Source organism: Aethalodelphis obliquidens, unplaced genomic scaffold (genome assembly GCF_003676395.1).
Source record: "Aethalodelphis obliquidens isolate GAN/ISIS:26980383/991018 unplaced genomic scaffold, ASM367639v1 scaffold2, whole genome shotgun sequence".
Classification (NCBI taxonomy): domain Eukaryota; kingdom Metazoa; phylum Chordata; class Mammalia; order Artiodactyla; family Delphinidae; genus Aethalodelphis; species Aethalodelphis obliquidens.
The window spans coordinates 62287013-62308345 of record NW_020837946.1 but is presented as its reverse complement, the minus strand read 5'-3'; the positions used below and the strand labels follow the sequence as shown (position 1 = coordinate 62308345).

At 39.6% G+C, this 21333-nt stretch overlaps 1 protein-coding gene and 1 long non-coding RNA gene across 6 annotated transcripts in view; one reads left to right on the top strand and one right to left on the bottom strand.

The window, feature by feature from the left end:
- Positions 1-8140: 8140 nt before the first annotated feature.
- Positions 8141-11208, bottom strand: LOC113632118 (uncharacterized). Its single transcript, XR_003437697.1, has 4 exons — positions 11097-11208; positions 10047-10286; positions 8783-8972; positions 8141-8186 (listed from the first exon to the last, which is right to left on the bottom strand). It is a non-coding gene; the product is annotated as an uncharacterized LOC113632118 (long non-coding RNA).
- Positions 11209-11802: 594 nt separating this feature from the next.
- The window catches only part of BBS5 (Bardet-Biedl syndrome 5), a 37632-nt gene continuing 28101 nt past the window's right edge, over positions 11803-21333 (top strand). For 2 of the 5 annotated variants that reach the window (XM_027128972.1, XM_027129006.1), the window contains exons 1-7: positions 11803-11912; positions 14132-14214; positions 15535-15600; positions 16286-16335; positions 16467-16594; positions 19209-19344; positions 20258-20353. In XM_027128972.1, the coding sequence (XP_026984773.1) occupies positions 11854-11912; positions 14132-14214; positions 15535-15600; positions 16286-16335; positions 16467-16594; positions 19209-19344; positions 20258-20353 (618 nt within the window). In that variant the 5' untranslated portion in view covers positions 11803-11853. The other 3 variants (XM_027128981.1, XM_027128989.1, XM_027128999.1) reach the window with 3 other exon arrangements.

The window sequence follows — 21333 nt, the reverse complement described above, 5'->3', positions numbered from 1 at the left end:
AGATCAAGGCCATACAATGTGTATAGTATAATGGATATTATGACAATATACCCATATAAATGGATATATATAAAAATGACTGACTGGCTTTTGACAGGGTGATTGCCACAGAAATATCTAGCATTTTGTCAATAATGGTCAACATATAAAAGCTTGCACAGGGCTTCCCTGGTGGCGCAGTGGTTGAGAGTCCGCCTGCCGATGCAGGGGACACGGGTTCGTGCCCCGGTCTGGGAAGATCCCACATGCCACGGAGAGGCTGGGCCCATGAGCCGTGGCCGCTGGGCCTGCGCGTCCGGAGCCTGTGCTCCGCAACGGAAGAGGCCGCGGCGGTGAGAGGCCCGCGTACCACAAAAAAAAAGAAAAAAGCTTGCACATTTTTCAGTGGAGGTTTGGGGTAATATAAATATGAATTCAGGAGTATAACTTGATAGTCTGATAGGTTTAGACTGGAGAGGAGAGTATATCCAGGCAGAGAACAGCATAACGAAATGCACAGACACATACTGAATCAAGAATCAAGAATTCAATAATTCAGAATTCCTGGACATTGGCAAATAATGCAATGTAATATTAGAGTTCTAGGGTAATCTGGCTTTATAGTGATAATGGTAAGGATAATATAAAGAGATAACTATAAAGGCTGAAGCCTTGTAAATGTTAGGGAAGAGACACTGAAGTATGGTAAATGGAACTAGAGTGATTCACTTAGGAGTCATTGGTTTGTTTCTAATTTGACCAGATTGGACATCAGTGGAGCTGTTGTTCTTGAGAAGAAAAGAGACCTGATTCCTCCCATGACTAGCATCAAAACACAGGGACTGCAGCTATTACAAAGACAACTAGGTAGGTATCTTAGTAGGAAGGCATGAGGTGATGAGCACATAGCCTTCTTCACTTCCCTACTCTACCCTTTGCTCTCCCCATCAAAAGTGGGATTCGCGTACTCTGCGTAATCCGCTGCCAAACTCCTACACTAAACATCAACTCAATCCAATCGAGCAAGAACACATCTATTTTAGATGTGGTACATTAAGAAAATGAATGTGTTTTTAAGCATGGCATACTGTTCCTAACTGCATATATTAATTGCTGATAAGTTTAGTAACAAATTGAGAATTTTTGTGTTTCATTCAGTTACATGAGCAGTGTTTCCTTTTCAGTGATACAAGAAAATATCATTTCTTTCTTTTTTTTTAACTTATTTAGTTAGTTATTTTGGGCTGCGCTGGGTCTTTGTTGCTGCACGCGGGCTTCCTTTTTTCTAGTTGCGGCGAGCGGGGGCTACTCTTCCTTGCAGTGCGCAGGCCTCTCATTGCAGTGGCTTCTCTTGTTGCGGAGCACAGGCCCTAGGCGCACAGGCTTCATTAGTTGTAGCATGTGGGCTCAGCAGTTGTGGCTCACGGACTCTAGAGCACAGGCTCAGTAGTTGTGGCGCACTGGCTTAGTTGCTCTTTGGCATGAGGGATCTTCCTGGACCAGGGCTCGAACCCGTATCCCCTGCATTGGCAGGCAGATTCTTAATCACTGCACCACCAGGGAAGCCCGAAAACATCATTGCTTAATGCACTATGACGTTTAGGAACACATCCTATAGAACATCTTGTACATAAATCATAAAGTTTCACTTTATTTTGCATAAGCTTGAAATCCAAAATGGATTCCATAACTTCTTTATAGTAAGAAAATCTTTGCTCAACAAAAGAACAAAGGATTCCATAAAGTCAACATTTCAGTATACAGATTAAATATCTTAAAATAAAATGTTTTAGGGCTTCCCTGGTGGCGCAGTTGTTGAGAGTCCGCTTGCCGATGCAGGGGATGCAGGTTCGTGCCCCGGTCCGGGAAGATCCCACATGCCACAGAGCGGCTGGGCCCGTGAGCCATGGCCGCTGAGCCTGCATGTCCGGAGCCTGTACTCCACAATGGGAGAGGCCACAACAGTGAGAGGCCCGCGTACCGCAAAAAAAAAAAAAAAAAAAAAAGTTTTATAGTAACATTAAAACCCTCTCATAGCTCTTCTATGTTTTAAAATGGATTGTAATAAACACTGCTCAGGAACTTGTGACATGTATCTAATGACTATCTTCACACAGAAGTTAAGGAATAGATCAAAGTTAAGGAATAGATCAAACACTTGGAATAGAACAAATATAATTACTTCTCTCCTTAAAGGCTTTTTGCTTAATATCAATTTTCTAGTAGTTGTACTTATAAAGTTGTTTCTAAGTGCAATAATTTTGCTTTAAGATAGGAATGTATTTCAATAACATTGATTGCCACCTAACTGAACAAAGAGTAAAATATTTGCACTGAAGCATATTTTTATGTTTTGTAAAATCTAGAGTTTAGAGTTTTTTAAATCTTAAGGTTATAAAATATATTTTGGCTTACTGAATGTCTTCCTAGTACGTTGTATCTTTACAGAGGAAAAGACAATATCTTGGGGCATCCAAAATATTGTAGACACTCAATGAAGGGTAAAAGCTGACACCTTAGAGGAAAAATTCTTGTTATTACCCATGAACTCTCAACATTAATAAAGGTGATCATTTTAAAAGGAGATGGGTGGAATAGGGAGAAGAAATGACTCAGTGACATAAGGATAACAACTAGTTTTTTATTCTTGTTTTGACTCTACTGTGCTTCTTTGCTATCTAGACTGTGCACTCTTTCACTGGACTCTAATGTTGTTATACCTTTCCCCCCTCAAGGCCTTAACTTTGCTTTTAGGATAAAATAAATAGGTGCTCTTGAAAGGAATGTGCAGGCAAGAGTAGTTCAACAAATGGTGCTAGATACTACCCAAGGCAATCTACAGATTCAAGGCAATCTCTATAAAAATATCAGTGGCATTTTACACAGAACTAGAACAAACAATTTTAAAATTTGTATGGAAACATGAAAGACCCTGTATAACCAAAACAATCTTGAGAAAGAGCAACAGAGCTGGAGGAATGGTGCTCCCTGGCTTCAGATTATACTACAAAGCTACAGTTATCAAAACAGTATGGTACTGTCACAAAAACAGACATGTAGATCAATGGAACAGAATAGAGAGCCCAGAACTAAACCCACACTATGGTCAATTAATCTGTGACAAAGGAAGCAAGAATATACAATAGAGATAGGGCAGTCTCTTCAATAAGTAGCACTGGGAAAACTGGACAGCTGCATGTAAAAGAATAAAGTTGGGGGGCAGAGTAAAGATGGTGGACTAAGAGGATGCAGAATTCGCATCTCTGCACAACTAGGGCACCAAACAGGCACCAGTGGGGGACCATGGACACCTAAGGGGAAGGGAGGAACCCCCAGAAACCGGGTAGGATATGGGGCATGGGGGGGAGTGAGGGGGGAGGAGAAGTGGAGGCGGGACAGGACTGGTGCCCCTGAGGGGTGGCTGGGGGAAGGGAAGGGATCCCACCCCTGAAGGGGGAAATTGGGGGACCATCAGGAGGGCAGAGGATCAAAAGGGAGTGTGGCCAGGTTTCCCCTGCCCACTTGGGCCCCCGGGAGCCTGCTGAGATCCCAGGCCTGATCCTCTGCCCACCGAGGCCCCTTCCAGCCACACGGGTCCTGAGGGAGTAGGAGGGAGGGAAGGGGGAACAAAAGTAAAGGTCACACCTACAGGACCGGCACCCCTGAGGCGTGGCTGGGGGAGGGGAGGAGTTCCTACACCCAGCGGGACCCACCCACTGTTAGGGGTCCAGCGGCAAACAGGGAGTCCCTGGGTGGGGGCAGAGGAATGGAAAGGAATGCAGCCAGTGATTTCCCTGTCCACTTAGGCACCGGGGAGCCTGTTGGGCTCCTGGGCCTAATCCTCTGCCCTTGGAGCCACCCTCCTACCATGCAGAGCCCAAGCCCCGCCTCTACACCCCCATCCAAGGCCCAACCTCTACACTTAAAGACCCCATCTGAGACCCCCTCCAACTGCACTGGGCCTAAACCCCCCCACACACACACCCTCACCCAGGGCCTTACCTCCAAACTCCAGAACTCCACACTCTGGAGGCCCCCCTTGGACGTGCTGCCTCTCCCCTTCCATGCAGATCCTAAGCAGAGGCTCCACCCCACCCTAAACCCCACCCCTGACTAAGTTCCACCCCTGCCTAAACTCTGCCCCCCATAGCCAAGGGTTTTTGGTTTTTTCTTCTTTTAGGGTGGGGATCTGTTCTACCTTGTTGTTGTTGATTCATTTATATTTTTATTTTTTCTAATAAATCTTTTATTTTTCTAATTTGATTTTATTCTTTATACTTTGTTATTGTTCTGCTCCTTTTGGCCTGTTCCCCCCCCCTTTTTTTTCTTTTCTTTTTTCTGTTGTGGTTTTGTTTTACCTTGTTGCAGTTGTTTCAATTATATTTTTATTTTTCCAAATATAATTTTTATCTTTCTAATATTTTTTTTCTTTGTTATTGTACAGCTCCTTTTTTTTCTTTTTTTGCTGTGCCACGCAGCTTGCGGGATCTTGGTTCCCAGGCCAGAGGCTGGGCCCAAGCTCCTGTGGTGGGAGCACTGAGTGCAAACCACTGGACTAACAGAGAACCTTGGACCCCAGGGAATATTGAAGTGGGCCTCCCAGAGGTCCTTATCTCAGCACCAAGACTCAGCTCTACCCAACTGCCTGTAAGTTCCAGTGCTGGACGCCTCAAGCCAAACAACCAGTAAGACAGGAATACAGCCCCCACCCATCAAAAAAAAAAATGAAATGACAAAAAAATATGTTACAGATGAAGAAGCAAGGTAAAAACCTACAAGACCAAATAAATGAAGATGAAATAGGCAACCTACCTGAAAAAGAATTCAGAGTAAGGATAGTAAAGATGATCCAAAATCTCAGAAACAGAGCTTAACTGAAGATGGCGGAAGAGTAAGACGAGAAGATCACCTTCCTCCCCACAAATACATCAGAAATACATTTACATGTGGAACAACTTCTACAGAACACCAACTGAATGCTGGCAGAAGACCTCAGACTTCCCAAAAGATACATATATATTTTTCCCTTTTCTCTTTTTGTGAGTGTGTATGTGTATGCTTCTTTCTGTGACTTTGTCTGTATAGCTTTGCTTTTACCATTTGTCTTAGGGTTCTGTCTGTATGGTTTTTTTCTTTCTTTTTATTACTTTTTAATTTTTAATTATTTTTTTTTTATTTTAATAACTTTATTTTATTTCATTTCATTTTTTTCTTTCTTTCATTCTTTTTTTCTCCCTTTTCTTCTGAGCTGTGTAGCTGACAGGGTCTTGGTGCTCCAGCCAGGTGTCAGGGCTGTGCCCCTGAGGTGGGAGAGCCAAGTTCAGGACATTGGTCCACAAGACACCTCCCAGCTCCACGTAATATCAAGCAGCGAAAGCTCTCCCAGAGATCTCCATCTCAATGCTAAGACCCAGCTCCACTCAACGACCAGCAAGCTACAGTGCTGGAGACCCTATGCCAAACAACTAGCAAGACAGGAACACAACCCCAGCCATCAGCAGAGAGGCTGACTAAAATCACAATAAGGTCACAGGCACCCCAAAACACACCACCGGACACAGTCCTGCCCACCAGAAATACAGGATCCAGCCTCATCCACCAGAACACAGGCACCTGTCCCGTCCACCAGGAAGCCTACACCACCCACTGAACCAACCTTAGCCACTGGGGGCAGACACCAAAAACAGCGGGAACTACGAACCTGCAGCCTGCGAAAAGGAGACCCCAAACACAATAAGTTAAGCAAAGTGAGAAGACAGAGAAACACACAGCACATGAAGGAGGAAGGTAAAAACACATCAGACCAAACAAATGAAGAGGAAATAGGCAGTCTACCTGAAAAAGAATTCAGAGTAATGATAGTAAAGATGATCCAAAATCTTGGAAATAGTTTGGAGAAAATACAAGAAACGTTTAACAAGGATTTAGAAAAACTAAAGGGCAAACAAACAGTGATGAACAACACAATACCTGAAATTAAAAATACTCTAGAAGGAATCAATAGCAGAATAACTGAGGCAGAAGAATGGATAAGTGAGCTGGAAGATAAAATGGTGGAAATAACTGCTGGGGAGCAGAATAAAGAAAAAAAGAATGAAAAGAATTGAGGACAGTCTCAGAGACATCAGGGACAACACTAAACACACCAGCATTCAAAGTATAGGGGTCCCAGAAGACGAACAGAAAAAGAAAGGGTCTGAGGGCTTCCCTGGTGGCGCAGTGGTTGAGAATCTGCCTGCCAATGCAGGGGACACGGGTTCGAGCCCTGGTCTGGGAATATCCCACATGCCGCGGAGCAACTAGGCCCGTGAGCCACAGCTACTGAGCCTGCACGTCTGGAGCCTATGCTCCCCAACAAGAGAGGCCGCGATAGTGAGAGGCCTGTGCACCGCGATGAAGAGTGGCCCCTGCTCGCCGCAACTAGAGAAAGCCCTCACACAGAAATGAAGACCCAACACGGCCAAAAATAAATAAAATTTTTAAAAAAAGAAAGGGTCTGAGAAAATATTTGAAGAGATTATAGTTGAAAACTTCCCTAACATGAGAAAGGAAATAGTCAATCAAATACAGGAAGAGCAGAGAGCCCCATACAGGACAAACCCAAAGAGAAACATGCTGAGACACATATTAATCAAACTATCAAAAATTCAATACAGGGCTTCCCTGGTGGCATTTTTTGGCCAACCCAATAATATTGTATATCAACTATACTTCAACAAAAAAAAAGTGGTGCTAGAACAACTGAATATTCATATAGAAAATAAAGGAATCTCATGAGGGACAAAAATGAACCTCTACCTTTCCTCATATCATACATTAAAATTAACCTGAAACAGATCATATACATAAATGAAAATCTAAAACTGTTAAGACTTCTAGAAGAAAACTGTTGTGATCCCGGGTTGAGAAAGATTTCTCAGTACACAGAAAATATTAAATAGAAAAGAAAAAATGATCAATTAAACTTCATTAACATTAAGAACTAAACACTTCTGCTCTTTGGAAGAAAAAAGTTAAGAAATGGAAAGGCAAGCCAGAGACTGAGAGAAGATATTCTCAATACACATATCTAAAAAAGGACTTTGCTCTTACAAAATTCAATAATACAAAACCAAACAACCTGTTAAAAAATGTGAAATGACATAAACAGACAATTTACAACACGGATTTACAAATGTTCAATCAGCACACGAAAAGATGATTAATACCATTAGTCATCAGGGAAATACATGTTAAAACCACAATGAGGTACCACTATATACCCAATGGAATGGCAAAATTGAACAGATTGACAAATAATGGAGATACATTGTTGGTGGGAATGTAAAATGGTACAACTGTTATGGAAAACAGATGGCAGTTAAAAATACACCTACAGGGCTTCCCTGGTGGTGCAGTGGTTGAGAATCCACCTGCCGATGCAGGGGACGCAGGTTCGTGCCCCGGTCCGGGAGGATCCCACGTGTTGCGGAGCGGCTGGGTCGTGGGCCATGGCCGCTGAGCCTGCGTATCCGGAGCCTGTGCTCCGTGACGGGAGAGGCCACAGCAGTGAGAGGCCCGTGTACCGCAAAAAAAAAAAAAAAAAAAAATACACCTACCATACGACCCAGTAATTCCACTCCTAGGAATTTACTCAAAAGAAATTAAAATCTATATCCACAAAAAGACTTATGCATGATTGCTATTGGCAACTTTATTAATGATAACTGGAAATGACCCAAATGTCCAACATGTGAAACAAACTGCAGTATAACCATAGAATGCGAAATAAGACAGCAGTAAAAAGGAGCAAATTATTGATTCATGTATCAATATGGACGAACCTCAAAACATTCTGCAAAATGAAAGAAGCCAGATACAGAAGAGTATATATAATTTTTAAAATAAATTTATTTTATTTATTTATTTTTGGCTGCATTGGGTCTTCGTTGCTGTATGTGGGCTTTCTCTAGTTGCAGTGAGCGAGGGCTACTCTTCATTGCGGTGTGCAGGCTTCTCATTGCGGTGGTTTCTCCTGTTGCAGAGCACAGGCTCTAGGCATGCAGGCTTCAATAGTTGTGGCTTGCGGGCTCTAGAGCGCAGGCTCAGTAGTTGTGGTGCACGGGCTTATTTGCTCCGCGGCATGTGGGATCTTCCGGGACCAGGGCTCGACCTGTGCCCCCTGCACTGGCAGGCGGATTCTTAACCACTGTGCCACCAGGGAAGCCCTATAGTATATAACTTATTACACCATTTATATAAAATCCTAGAACACACAAAATCAATTTACAATATGGTACTTTTTATGTTATATATATACATATATTGTACCACAACAAAAATAATGAAAAATAATCTGCAGTGACAGAAAGCAAACAAATGGTTTCTGGAACCTGAAGTTGACTGCAAAGGGGCATGAAAAAACTTTTTGGGGTGACGGAAATGTTCTGTAGCTTCATTATGGAAGTGGTTACATGGATGCATATACTTGTCAAAATTCATCTAAAATGGGTATATCTTATTATATGTAAATCATACCTCAATAAAATTGATTTAAAAAGTAAAAACATACACACACACAAAACTTTACTTACAAATGCAGGAGAAAAAAAAGTCTGGGAAACAAAGTATATGAAGGCCCAGTTAAAAGCACTGAAAAATAGTCATTTCAGTCTTTGTTTCAAAGGTCCTACTGTGATGTCAGGGCATTAATTTAATGTTGCTGTAATAAATTATCACCATCTCAGATGTTTAAAACAATACAAACTTATTGTCTCACAGTGTTTTCTGTGGGTCAGGAGTCTGGGCTGAGTTCTTTGCTTACCTTGAATCAAGGTGTCTGCAGGGATGTGATCTCATCTGAGGTTTGGGGTCCCCTTCCAGGCTCATTCAGGTTCCTTAGCAGAATTGGTTCCTTGTGGTTGGATGACTGGAGTTATCGTTTTCTTGCTGGCTCTCAACTCCTAAAGGCTGCCCTCAGTTCCTAGACATGTGGCTCTCTCATAACTTGGACACTATTTCATCAAAGTCAGCAAGAAAATCTCTTTTAAGGGTTCACCTGATAAGTTCAGGCCCACCAAGGATAGTCTCCTTTTTGACTAATTCAAAGGGCATTAATCGCATCTGCAAAACTCTTTCATCTTTGCCATACAACATAATCTAACCACAAGACTCATATCCTATACATAGATTCTTCCACAATCAAGGGGAGGGGATTACATAAGATATGTACACCATGGGTGGGAATCTTAGAGGCCACCTGGAATTCTGCCTATAGCCCTGAACAATTCATGCCTCTCCCAAAGGAAAAAAAAAAAAAAAACTGTGTACTCCGTCCCCAGATTCCCCTCTCATCACATTACAGCATCAGCTCAAAATCCAAGATCTCATCATCTAAATCATTTACATCTGAGCAAATGAGGCTCCTGGCTATAATTCACTAAGTGCAGTTCCTCAAAGCACAATTCCCCTTAGTGACCTGTGAAACTAAAGAGATCAGTGCTCCCAACACTCCCATCATACAATGGTGGGACTGGCATAGGAGAACAGTTAGAGACATTCCAGTTCAACAGGGGGGAAATGGAAGGTACAAATGAGCCACTGCCATATAACAATTCTGACATCCATCTGCGCAAATGTTGGATGTTTACTGCTTAAGGTTTAAGATCTGGGAATAATCTTCCGTGGTGCTCAGATCCTCTGAGTCATCCTTGCTTTTTCATGAAATGTAGCACATGTTTACAGGTGAGTAATTTTTTTTTTTTTTTTGGCCACACATTGCAGCTTGCAGGATCTTTAGTTCCCCAACCAGGGATCAAACTCAGGCCCTGGCAGTGAAAACACCAAGTCCTAACCACTGGACCACAAGGGAATTCCCAACAGGTGAGTAATTTTATCAGCCTGCTTCCCACCAGCTGAATTTTGCTGGGTCTAATAGCCTCTGCTATTTGTTAGAGTAGCACACCACTCCTGATACCAATCTCTGTCTTAGTTTTCTATTGCAGCATATAACAAATGACTGCAGCTTAAAACTACAGACATTTATTATCTCCCTGTTTCTGTAGATCAGAAGTCCAAGCATGACTTACCTGGGTTTTCTGCTTAGGGTCACAACCAGGCTGCAATCCAGATACTTCCTGGGGCTAAGGCCTCATCAGAAGTTTTACTGGGGAAAGATCTGCTTCCAAGCTCATTCAGGTTGTCGGCAGATTTCAGCTCCTTGCACCTATAGGACGTGAGACCGCTGGCCCTAAAGGTCGTATCATAGCAGGTGGCTTCTTCAAGGCAAGCAGGAGAGTCTCTCTTGCTCCAGTCAGCTGAGATCTAGCCTTATTTAACATAGTATAAACATGGGAAGGATATCCCGTCACTTTTACATCCCATCATCTTTGCTATATTTTATTAGCTGGATGAAAGTCACAGGTTCTGCTCACATCCAAGGGGATAGGATCATACAAGGGCATGACTCAATGGGGGCCACTTTAGTCTGTGTCCACCACACGTTCCTTTGTCTCCATTACCTTCGTCAACCTGAGAAAAATTCCTCATGCCTTTCATATGAATATACCCAGTATTTGGAACAAAGCCTGACACACCAGGGTGCCAGATAATTTAAAGTGATCAAACTTTTGATCCCAGGACCCCTTTATACCCTTAAAAATATCATTGAGGATCTGAAAGAGCTTTTGTTTATATGGGTTATAGCTACTGATATTTATTGAGATGTTTAAAAATTCACTTAGTTCATTTAAAAGTAAAAATAACCTCATTATATATTAACATATATTACATTTTTAAATTATATTTTCAAAAAATTGTAAGAAGAGTAACATTGTTCTACATTTTTGCAAATCTTTTTTAACATCCAGCTTGATATTAAGACAGCTGTTTTCTCATATCTCTTTCACATTCAATTTCACATCATGTGGCTTCTAAAAAACTCCTCTGTACACTCAAAGGGAGACTGAGAATTAAAAAGACAAATAGTGTTATTAAAAATACATTTGGACCTTGTGGGCGCCCTGCAAGGATCTTGAGGACCTCCTGGAGTCCCCGGACCACACTCGGAACCATTGATTTAGAGAACTGTCATGAACTGAGGGAAGGACGGCACTTTGATACATTCGAAAAGTACTTACCGAATGCCTACTCTGTGCTCGCGTGGGTTCAAAGGGAACTCTGTCCTCAAGGTACTCACAGCAGAGCGAGAGAAGAAAGGTTAAGGACCGCTTTAGTTCACTTTTGAGCTGAGGCTGAAGTGACAAAGGACGGGCCAGGTAGAGATCTGGAGAACGAGAGTTCCAGACAGAGAAAGGGGACGCCCTCCAAAGGCGCTGAGCCCTGCCTGGTTGGAGAGCAAGCGGAAGGCGCGAGGACGGCATGAGGTGGGCTGGGCCGGAGGAGGCAGAGCCAGACGAGGAATTTCGAGTTTTAAGTCTACATTTCTCTCTTTCTTTTTTTCAGACCGCACCACGCGGCTTGCGGGATCTTAGTTGGCCCACCAGGGATGGAACCAAGGTCACCAGTAGTGGAAGCGCGGAGTCCTAACCAGTGAACCGCCTGGGGAGTCCCTAAGGCTAAATTTCCCAACAGTGTATGGAGAGGAACGGAAGGGGGTGGGCAGGGAGGAACGGCTTAAGGAGGCGAGTCTGGAGGTGCGGAAGGTCACTCAGAAGTCAAGCACCCGCTCCTGCGCCGGGGCCAGTTCTGCTTCTCTGAGGCACGGAAACGTGCCTGGAGCCTCAAATCCGCTTAACTACACCACAGGGCCGGGAAAGCGCGCACACTATCTCGAGGAAGTTTGGGTCTCGGCGCCCGCCGTAGACGTCGTGCCAGAGGCGGTCCGTTGTCTTGGAGCCGGCAAGACGCCGTTAGGCCTCCCCCGCCGCGGTCACCATGTCGGTGCTGGATGCGCTTTGGGAGGACCGGGATGTCCGCTTCGACGTGTCCTCACAGTGAGTCGCCAAGATTCCCCAGTGGCCGGGAGCCTGTAGAGGGCGCCGCGGCGCGATTTCCCGACCCGGAGGCGGAGCCTAAGGCCCTCGCGAGGGTGGGAGGAGGTTGGCGTCTGCTGTCCTCACCTCAGGAGACCCCAGACTGTCCGGGGCCCAGCGGCCCTCCCCAGGCGCCACAGCCGGAGCGCGTCTAGATTGTACGCAGTTTCGGTCCCTTACGATCCCCGGTCGCGGCTTGACCCGGGGGACCTGTCAGAAGCTGAGCCCAAACACTGCAGGGACCGCCTTGGGCTTGGGCGTCCAGTACACCCCAGTGAGCTTATGGTGCCAGTTTCGTATGGTGGAAGGAACGTGGAGCAGGGACTCTGGAAACGAAGGTTCGGAAACTAGGTCTAGAATAAGGACACACATTGTGGGCCCTTAGAAAAATGACTTCACCGTTCTAAAGCTTGAGTCTCCGAGGGAAGTGAGAGTAAGCATTCTCCAAAATCCCTAACCATGCAGACTTTATTTCCGCGGTAAGCTTCGTTTCTAGTTATTCATCTAAATCACCAACAGGAAGAAGGAACCCTCTTTTGGAGCCTCTCAAACAGAAGCCCTGTTTTTGGAAATTTTCATGTTTTAACGAGAATAGTTAGAAACCTCCTGCCGGCAGTCCAGGAAAAAAGTGCCCATTGGGATAGTAAGCGTTGGAAAACAGTAAAGCTAAGGTTCTTGGGTTGACGGTTTGGAGCTTCTTAGCCAATTCGCATGATTCTTTATTATGAATAGAACTTTCTTAGGTGGAAAAAATGAAATATTAATTTTCCAGGCTTAGCTGTGGCTAGATATATAATACTGACATGGTCTTGGATCCTTTAAGGCGTTGTGAGGGAAGGGAATTTATCAAGTTATAAGCAACGGTTACATATTGCACACATTCTTTGACTTTTCCTGCTATTCTTGGAGGGTTCTTAAGCAAAGATTCATTTCATGAACATTTTCGGTTTATTAAACATTTATCAGATGCTTACTACGTACTGGTGACTGCGCTGATAGCTAAAGATACAAAAATAATAGGCAATGACGCCCTTCCCCCACCCCACCCCCATTCTACTGCAGGAGGTAGATGTAGACAACTAACTACAAAAAATGTGGCAAATACCGTCATGGAAAAAATGAACCAAAAGCTGGAGGACCATAGAAACAGAAAAGTTCATTCTTCCTAGGGAAGGCCTCAAAGAAAAAGTAATATTTGAATTGAGCCCTGATGAATGGTCAGGGCCTTGCTAGGGTATACAGGAGGAGAGTATTCCAGAAAAAAGAAAAGGAAGAAAAGAAAAGAAAAAAATTAGATGCAGAGTCTTAGAGGTATAAATCTCATTGGCTAGAAGCAGGGTCTGGCAGGTAGAGAAAGGAGGTGCAAATAGAAAGGTAGATTAGCTAGATTGTGAAATATTCAGTCGAGGATTTTGGACTTCATCATCTAGGTAGTGGGGTAATATGGCTTTTCAACAGTGAAGTGTATGATCATGTCTGTATTTCCAGTAGGTAATTGAGTTGGCTTTATTGAGAATGTGTTAGAAGGCTGTACCCCATATTCTGCTAGGTTTTTCTTTTCTTTTCTTTTGGCACTCTAGATTGCATTCTATCAGTCAGCAACCTATTCTTCATTCTTTATTTCCTTTTGTCTCCTTTATCTGATTGTGTACCAAGTCCAAATGTTGCTTTGCTTTAATCTGTTCCTTCCATAACTGCATGACTCCTTTGCTTTACTCAGAAACCTCTGGGACTTCTCCACTGTCCACAGGATAAAACCCATATCTATCTGACTGACATTCTAGGTTATCCATAATCTGGTTCCTTCTTACCTATCCTACTATATTTTTCACTACCTCTCAACATGTACCTTCTTCCCCAGCCAGGCCAGTCTTCCTACATTCTCTTATCATTTCTTATTTCTGGTCCTTAATCATAGATTCTCCTCTCTCTCTTTTATTTCTCCAAATTCTACCTCTCCTTTAGTTCTGACTTCTCTCCATGTCCCTGGTCACTCCAGGCCCCACTTGATCTCCAGGTTCTTTAAGTTCTTGAAAACCTTATTTTCAAATGCCTGAGCATTTGGTACTGTATTATTTATACTTTTGTCTGTTTTATATGCATATGCCTTTTCTCTCCCTCACTAGTTGGTAAGCGGGTATAGTTGTAGCTAAAAATTAAAGCCTTTATATTTATTTTAGACAAATGAAAACAAGACCTGGAGAAGTCCTTATTGATTGTTTAGATTCAATTGAAGACACCAAAGGAAATAATGGGGATAAAGGTGAGTATATTTCTAATGTATTTTGTATTTCTGGTTTAAATTACAAACGTTAAGTTATATTAGCTGGAGAATAAGATATGAAACAGCATTATATGTCAATTATGGTTCCTGATGCCCCACCCCATACCATTGTAATAAGTCCTTCTGTAAATAAAACCCAGTTATCCTAATTTAAGTGAGCCATCTCTTTTCTCTTTGACCCTGACTGATAGAGGCAGGTCTAGTCCTCTGTGATCTTGTGGGAACTTTACACTCTAGCCATGCTGGGTGACTTACTATTTGTCAAACATACCATGTAATGTTCCACAGTTTCTCTTGAGACCGCCTTCCTTTGTTTTTAGGACCTCCTATCCCATCTCACTCCAGCATTCACACAGGCTTAGTTTCTCTGATTTTAGATATTCTAGGGGTTTTTTCAGGGAGGAAGGAGTATGACATGGCTATAGATTACTCATCAAAAGAATTCCATTGTTATAATTTGCTTAAGAAATGTGTTAAAGTTAAGAGAGTTAACTTAGTTCAAGATATTAGTTCAAGATATTTCAAAACTATCCTCATATGCTAATTGTATTACAAACTTCTAAGACACATAGTTTACCATGCACAGATTTGCTTGACTTTTTTTTTTTCTTGGAGCATCTATAGGGACTACTATTTCATAGGACATACTTTGAGAAATGAAGTTTATCTAACTTGGTACATATTTCAGTGTAAGAACATCAGTTTGAGGCTAAGAATGAAAAGCATAAGCCTTTAAAAAACAGACTTCAGCCTAGCCGTAACTTCATATGAGGAAAAAGTTTGCTCACAGCAAAAAAACTGGGTGTATGAGTATATGGCTCATTTAAATGAGAACTGCTAAGAGACTGCTCAAAGGCAGGGATTCATATATATATGAGAGTTCTTTGAGAAGTGTGATTTCACTGAATGGCTTAATTAATTATACTGTCCTGTACTCATACTCAATTGGACGCATATAACCTACTGGGACACCCAGAACAGCTTCTACTGAGAAAAAAAAAAAAAAACAGTACAAAGTTTTCTCCTCTGTCAGTTGAGTCAAACCAAGGTGTTGGCAGTGAATACCTGTATTTTTTCAGTAACTATCAGATTTTGTTTCTCTGAGATTCTGAATCACACATTGTATACCTTACCTAGAATGGATATGCGCAATAAGTATTTTCAATTAATAACTGTATGAAAAACATCTGTGGGTATTGCTGTTGGTACTGGGCCAGAAGTTTCATGTCCATCTCATTCTATACTGCAAAAATGGGTCCTTATTTAAGGTAATTTATTTTTCTGTTTGTTTGCTTTTAGGTAGACTCTTAGTAACAAATTTAAGAATTATCTGGCGCTCTTTGGCATTACTCAGAGTCAATCTTTGTAAGTATCTTTGTTAGCATGAAAGAAAAAAAATAATTTGTCAAGTAAACTTGCACAGTGGCTTTTGACACCAAAAGAAGCTATACTATGAAATATGTGAAAAACTTTAATTGATAAAAACTTAAGAAATCCTAGACTAACCACAGACTGCCTCATAATGCAAAAGGAATGTTTTTTTGAGTCTGTCCATTTTGTCTCTTGGACATATACAGGATTAGTGCTTTTACACTGAATGATTTTTGGTTTCGTTTTTTACTTTACTTTGAAACTTGCTATAACCTGTTTCAAGTAATACCAAAGAAGGGAGATTAAATTCTAATAAAAGTACAATCTTTCATTGTGTTAAATTTTGTTTCATTTGGTTTTTTAAAGGTATCATAGATTTTCCAGCTAGACTTTTTCTCTTGATGTTGTGGTGCTAAGATTTTTAGTAAATAATACTGTATAGGTTTTAGAGAAGCAAACCTCCTTTTTCCCCATGTTGAGAATACTTTTGTTCAAAAGAGGCAGAATTATCTTTCTAGTCCTTTTAATTATTTAACTTAAATTTGTAGATATTTCATAAAAAATATTAATTGTATTTTTATATATATTTAATTTTTTAAACTTAAAAGTTCTGTATATATAGTTTTTTCCCTCAATTTATTGTATCATGTTCTTTAAATTCTTTGCTTTTAAATTTTAGCTATTGGTTACAACTGCATATTGAATATTACAACAAGGACTGCTAATTCTGTAAGTCTGAAAAATCTTATTGAAATATATATACTGAAGAAACAGTAGATATTTGAGGTTGATGTTTGTTTTTACTATAAATGAGAAATTGCTCTTAAAATCTGAAGCTTTAAATAAATTTGTCTTTACAGAAATTAAGAGGCCAAACTGAAGCTCTTTATATACTAACAAAATGTAACAGTACTCGTTTTGAGTTTATATTTACAAATTTGGTTCCTGGAAGTCCTAGACTTTTTACTTCTGTGATTGCAGTACACAGGTATGGTAATACTTTATAGATTATTAAATATTTTTAAGGTAATTCTATGACATAAAGATTTAGAGGGTAAAATTTCGACATGTGGTGCTGTCTTCCTCCAAGCTCTATTGCAAACATCCTGAAGATACATAGAACATGTAGCATTACCATTTAATAAACACTTTGAAGGTATTTATAAAACACATAAAACTGCTGAAGAGTCTATTAAATTAGCTACCAAGGTAGTTAAAAATGAAATAGAGAATTCATTCAGTGTAGATAACCAAGTTGAATAATTCAATTAAGGAATTAAGGTTATTTTTCTAACAGTAGAAGGCATGATTGGGTAATTTCTCTAAAGAGAAATTTTTTGTTGTTTTGTGGTTGTTTGATTTTTTGTTTTCTTAATTATTCTCTTTTTACTACCCCAGCTCTTTTTTTTTTTTAACTAGCCCTAAGTACTATGATTTTTTTTAAAGTTTGGCTAAGATGACAGACCAAAAAAAAGAAAACCACACATACAAAAACTTATACACACAGATATATATAGTATGTATATATACCATTGTTTTAATATGAATTTCTTTTATTACTAGTGATGTTGAAAGTTTTCATATTTGTTGGCTATGTATAGTTTTCTGTTGTAAATTTCTTAATTTTACTCCTATCTGTCATGTATGTTGCAAATTTATTTCTTTCCTAGTTGTTATTTTTTAATTATGTTGATGATTTTTTAATCTATATAATTGTTTGCTTTTCTTGGAGATAAAACTCACATAAGATAAAATTTACCATTTTTAAGTTTACAGTTTGGTAGTGTTATATATTCACCACTACTCAATTCCAGAATATTTCCATCACTCCAAAAAAGAAACCCCCATAGTAGTCACTTCCCATTCCCTCATCCCCATGGTCCCCTGGCAACCACTGATTTACTTTCTGTCTCTGGATTTGCCTATTCCGAGCATTTCATATAAATGAAATCATACAATATAGTGGCATTTTATGTCTGAGTTCTTTCACTTATGTAATGTTTTCAAGCATGCTACATGTTGTAGCATATATCAGTACGTCATTCCTTTTTATAGCTGAATAAGATTCCATTGTATAGATACATATTTTGTTTATCCACTCATCAGCTGATAGACATTTGGGTTGTTTCCACTTCTTAGATGTTAGGAATAATGCTGCTGTGAGCATTTGTGTACAAGTTTTTGTGAGAAAACATATTTTTTTAAGCTCTCTTAGGCATATACCTAATTCTTATCTTTTTATTTCAGTTTACTTAGAGAAGTAATATGAAATGGAGTATGAAGGGAACAGGGAAGCTACTTTTCTTTAATAGTATAAAAATGTTATTTGTTACCTCCAAAACAATTTATAACATGAATAGTTTCCATTTTTTCCACTGGTTAAATATTGATGATTACCACCCTAAAGGAAATTAAGATTTATAATCAAATGCTCGAATCCTGCTCTTTCATAATTTACATACTAGAAGATTAATTAATGTAAAAATCAGAAATTTAACAGTACATATTATAATTTATATAAATGATTTTGAAAGTTATTCAGGCAAAGAAAACCCTTTAGTTTTATTAAAAGGGTAAATTAGCCTGTATTTTTGCGAAGTTAAAATTAGAATTAACCAAAATTTAATCAGAATTTTCTTCTGTGTTTATTATTTATCAATAGGGAGACATGGAAAGAAAACAAAGTTATAGCGATTTTATTACATACATACACACACACAAATACATACAGCTGTCCTAGGGTACCTTTTGGAGTTGGTACAGATTAATTCTAATTTTCTGTGTAAAGGTAGATGTGACCATAATGTTTTCAGGTTTCAATGAGAAAAGTAATTGCAGTCTTATATCAAAAGAATAATGGTAACTTTAACTAAAACAGAGAAATGAAGGGAAGCTTTTTGATAGAAAAATTAATTTCCATGTCTGTTTTTGCAAGCATTGTTCTTCAGCTTAAAGAAAAAAATCTGCTTCTTCTCATTTGTGCCATACTATATATATATTGACTTAAAAATTGGACATCTAGGGATTTTCCTGGTGGTGCAGTGGTTAAGAATCTGCCTGCCAGTGCAGGGGACACAGGTTTGATCCCTGGTCTGGGAAGATCCCACATGCCACGGAGCAACTAAGCCCATGTGCTACAACTACTGAGCCTGCTCTCTAGGGCCCGTGAGCCACAACTACTGAGCCACATGCCATAACTACTGAAGCCCACGTGCCTAGAGCCTGTGCTCTGCAACAAGAGAAGCCACTGCAATGAGAAGCACGTGCACCGCAACGAAGAGTAGCCCCCGCTCACCTCAACTAGATAAAGTCCGCATGCAGCAACAAAGACCCAACACAGCCAAAAATAGATTAAATAAAATAAATTTTAAAAAAATTAGACATCTTAAATATAGGTACTGAGATAAAATGTGTAAATACTACACTGAAATGACAAATACAGTACAAAAGACTATAATCACCAAAACTTATTGAGAAGAAAAAATTTTTAATGTACCTTAGTAACTATTTGAGTATATAACTGTGTATTTTTGTAGATAAGTAAACATAATCTAAGAAAATCACATTTTCAGTTTGGATTAGTCTTTTGTTCTTTTTTATAGAGCATATGAAACTTCTAAAATGTATCGTGATTTTAAATTGAGAAGTGCGCTAATTCAAAATAAGCAACTAAGATTACTACCACGAGAACATGTATATGATAAAATCAATGGAGTATGGAATTTATCCAGTGATCAGGTACCATGCAAAGAACTAATGAACCTTTTGGGGCAGTGCTTTCTTTGGTAATCATTTTTCCATTTATGATTGGGTTTATATATTTATTTAACTGTTAAAATAAGCATTATAGCTCTTAATTAACATAGCTCTTGATATATATAATATTCTGATTTTCATATTTTTATGGTTTTAATGCTCTTTTTATCAACATTTGTTATGTGTAGACTTAGAGCTGGAATGGGCCTTAAAGGTCATCTAGTCCAGTCTCTATCCACTTACAGATGAAAAACTCAGGCCCTAAAGAACTAAGTGACCTCCACATCTATTCTGTCCCACAGCCACGCTCTTCCCCCATACCACACTACCCTCCACATCATGATAACTTAGGCTGATTGAGGAGAGTTATAGGATGGACAGTCATGGAAGCCTTTTAATCCAGTCTTTATGGAATTAAACATATAACTCATTTGGTGACTCCTACATCCATGATTGTAACTTTTCATTTCCTCTTGAAATTATGACCAGAGGAAACATATAAGCAACTAATAGTTGGAATAAGAAACAAATCAATTTCTAGAGAATAATTTGTCTCTTACTAAGAATAGTTTCCAGCCTTTGTGGGTGTTACAACCTAGATTCGACTGATAACCAGTGTAGCAAATCTGTAGCATTTGATTGAAGAGCTCTTGCTAAACATGGAATCATAAGCTTAAATTGTAAATAAACTTTGCACACTTGAAAAGTTCTAGTTTTAAACTATGATAAATATTCTATAGGATATAGACAGCTCCCCATCTGAATAACTACTCATAATACTCAATTCTGGTATTTTATGCTGCTGTGAGAATCAGAATTATTCTCGTGTTTAGAAAATAAAGAGTAAGTATTTAGACATGATTGTTGATGCCTCTCTCATCACTCTCTTTTACAGGGAAATTTAGGAACTTTTTTTATTACCAATGTGAGAATCGTGTGGCATGCAAATATGAATGACAGTTTTAATGTCAGTATACCATATCTGCAAATTGTAAGTGCATGCATTTTGATGACCTTATTTTAATGTAGAATAAATAATTACTGTTCAACAGTTAATAGGACTTTTGGGATTAGATGAGTTTTTCTCTCTCCCTAGTGGCAACAGTTTAGCTGAGAACATACTTTTTAAATGTTGATAATCAGAAAAGACCCAATTGTACTTCCATTCAAGGGAAACGGCACCATTATCAACTTGCTATTAAGAGAGAAATATACTGGAGTCTAAAAAGTTTAATAGTTATCATACAGATTAAGGTGATTTTTCTTAAATTTTATTCAAAGGGCTTTTAGCTACTAAAGTTTTCCATAACCTTTCCAGGAGGCAAGTATATAGTGGTTCTTTGGCATGGCTTCAGCTCACTAACCCACACACTTTATGGCTGTCTTGCTACTTTCTGCTCAAACCCTTTTAAAGCCAGAGCGAATTCATTAATTCTGTGAATGAACAGTTTTTATTGTATTCGGATACAGCATGTACTGTAAGCTGGATTCATATTGCAAGTTCAGTGCAAGGAATCAAGATGGTTTTTAGTCATGATGGTTTTAGCTTAAATTAAAGCTGTTAAAATTTAGAATAAGAACTAATTACACCTGAGACCAGTTTGTTGGGGGGTAGATGAAGATGGTTCTTTTTACTCTGCTGCTGCTTTCATGGTAAGTATGTGATTCAGTGAAACAAGTAGTAAACTCCAATAATCTGAAGAATTTCATCTTATATATTAAAAAAAACCCTACTTATTTGACCCTAGTGCAAATTAGATGGAACATAAAAATAGTTAATGAGGATCCTGTGAGGCTATCCTATGATAATCACCCTTATTACAGAATATAAGTAGTCTTAAGACTAAATAGTTTCATTAATAAATATTTATTGAGTATTAGATACAATGTATGTGATATCCGGAAAATGTCATTTTTTAAAGAGACCTCTTAACCTATGGGAAAGATGATTCTTTGCAAAATATTCCCAAG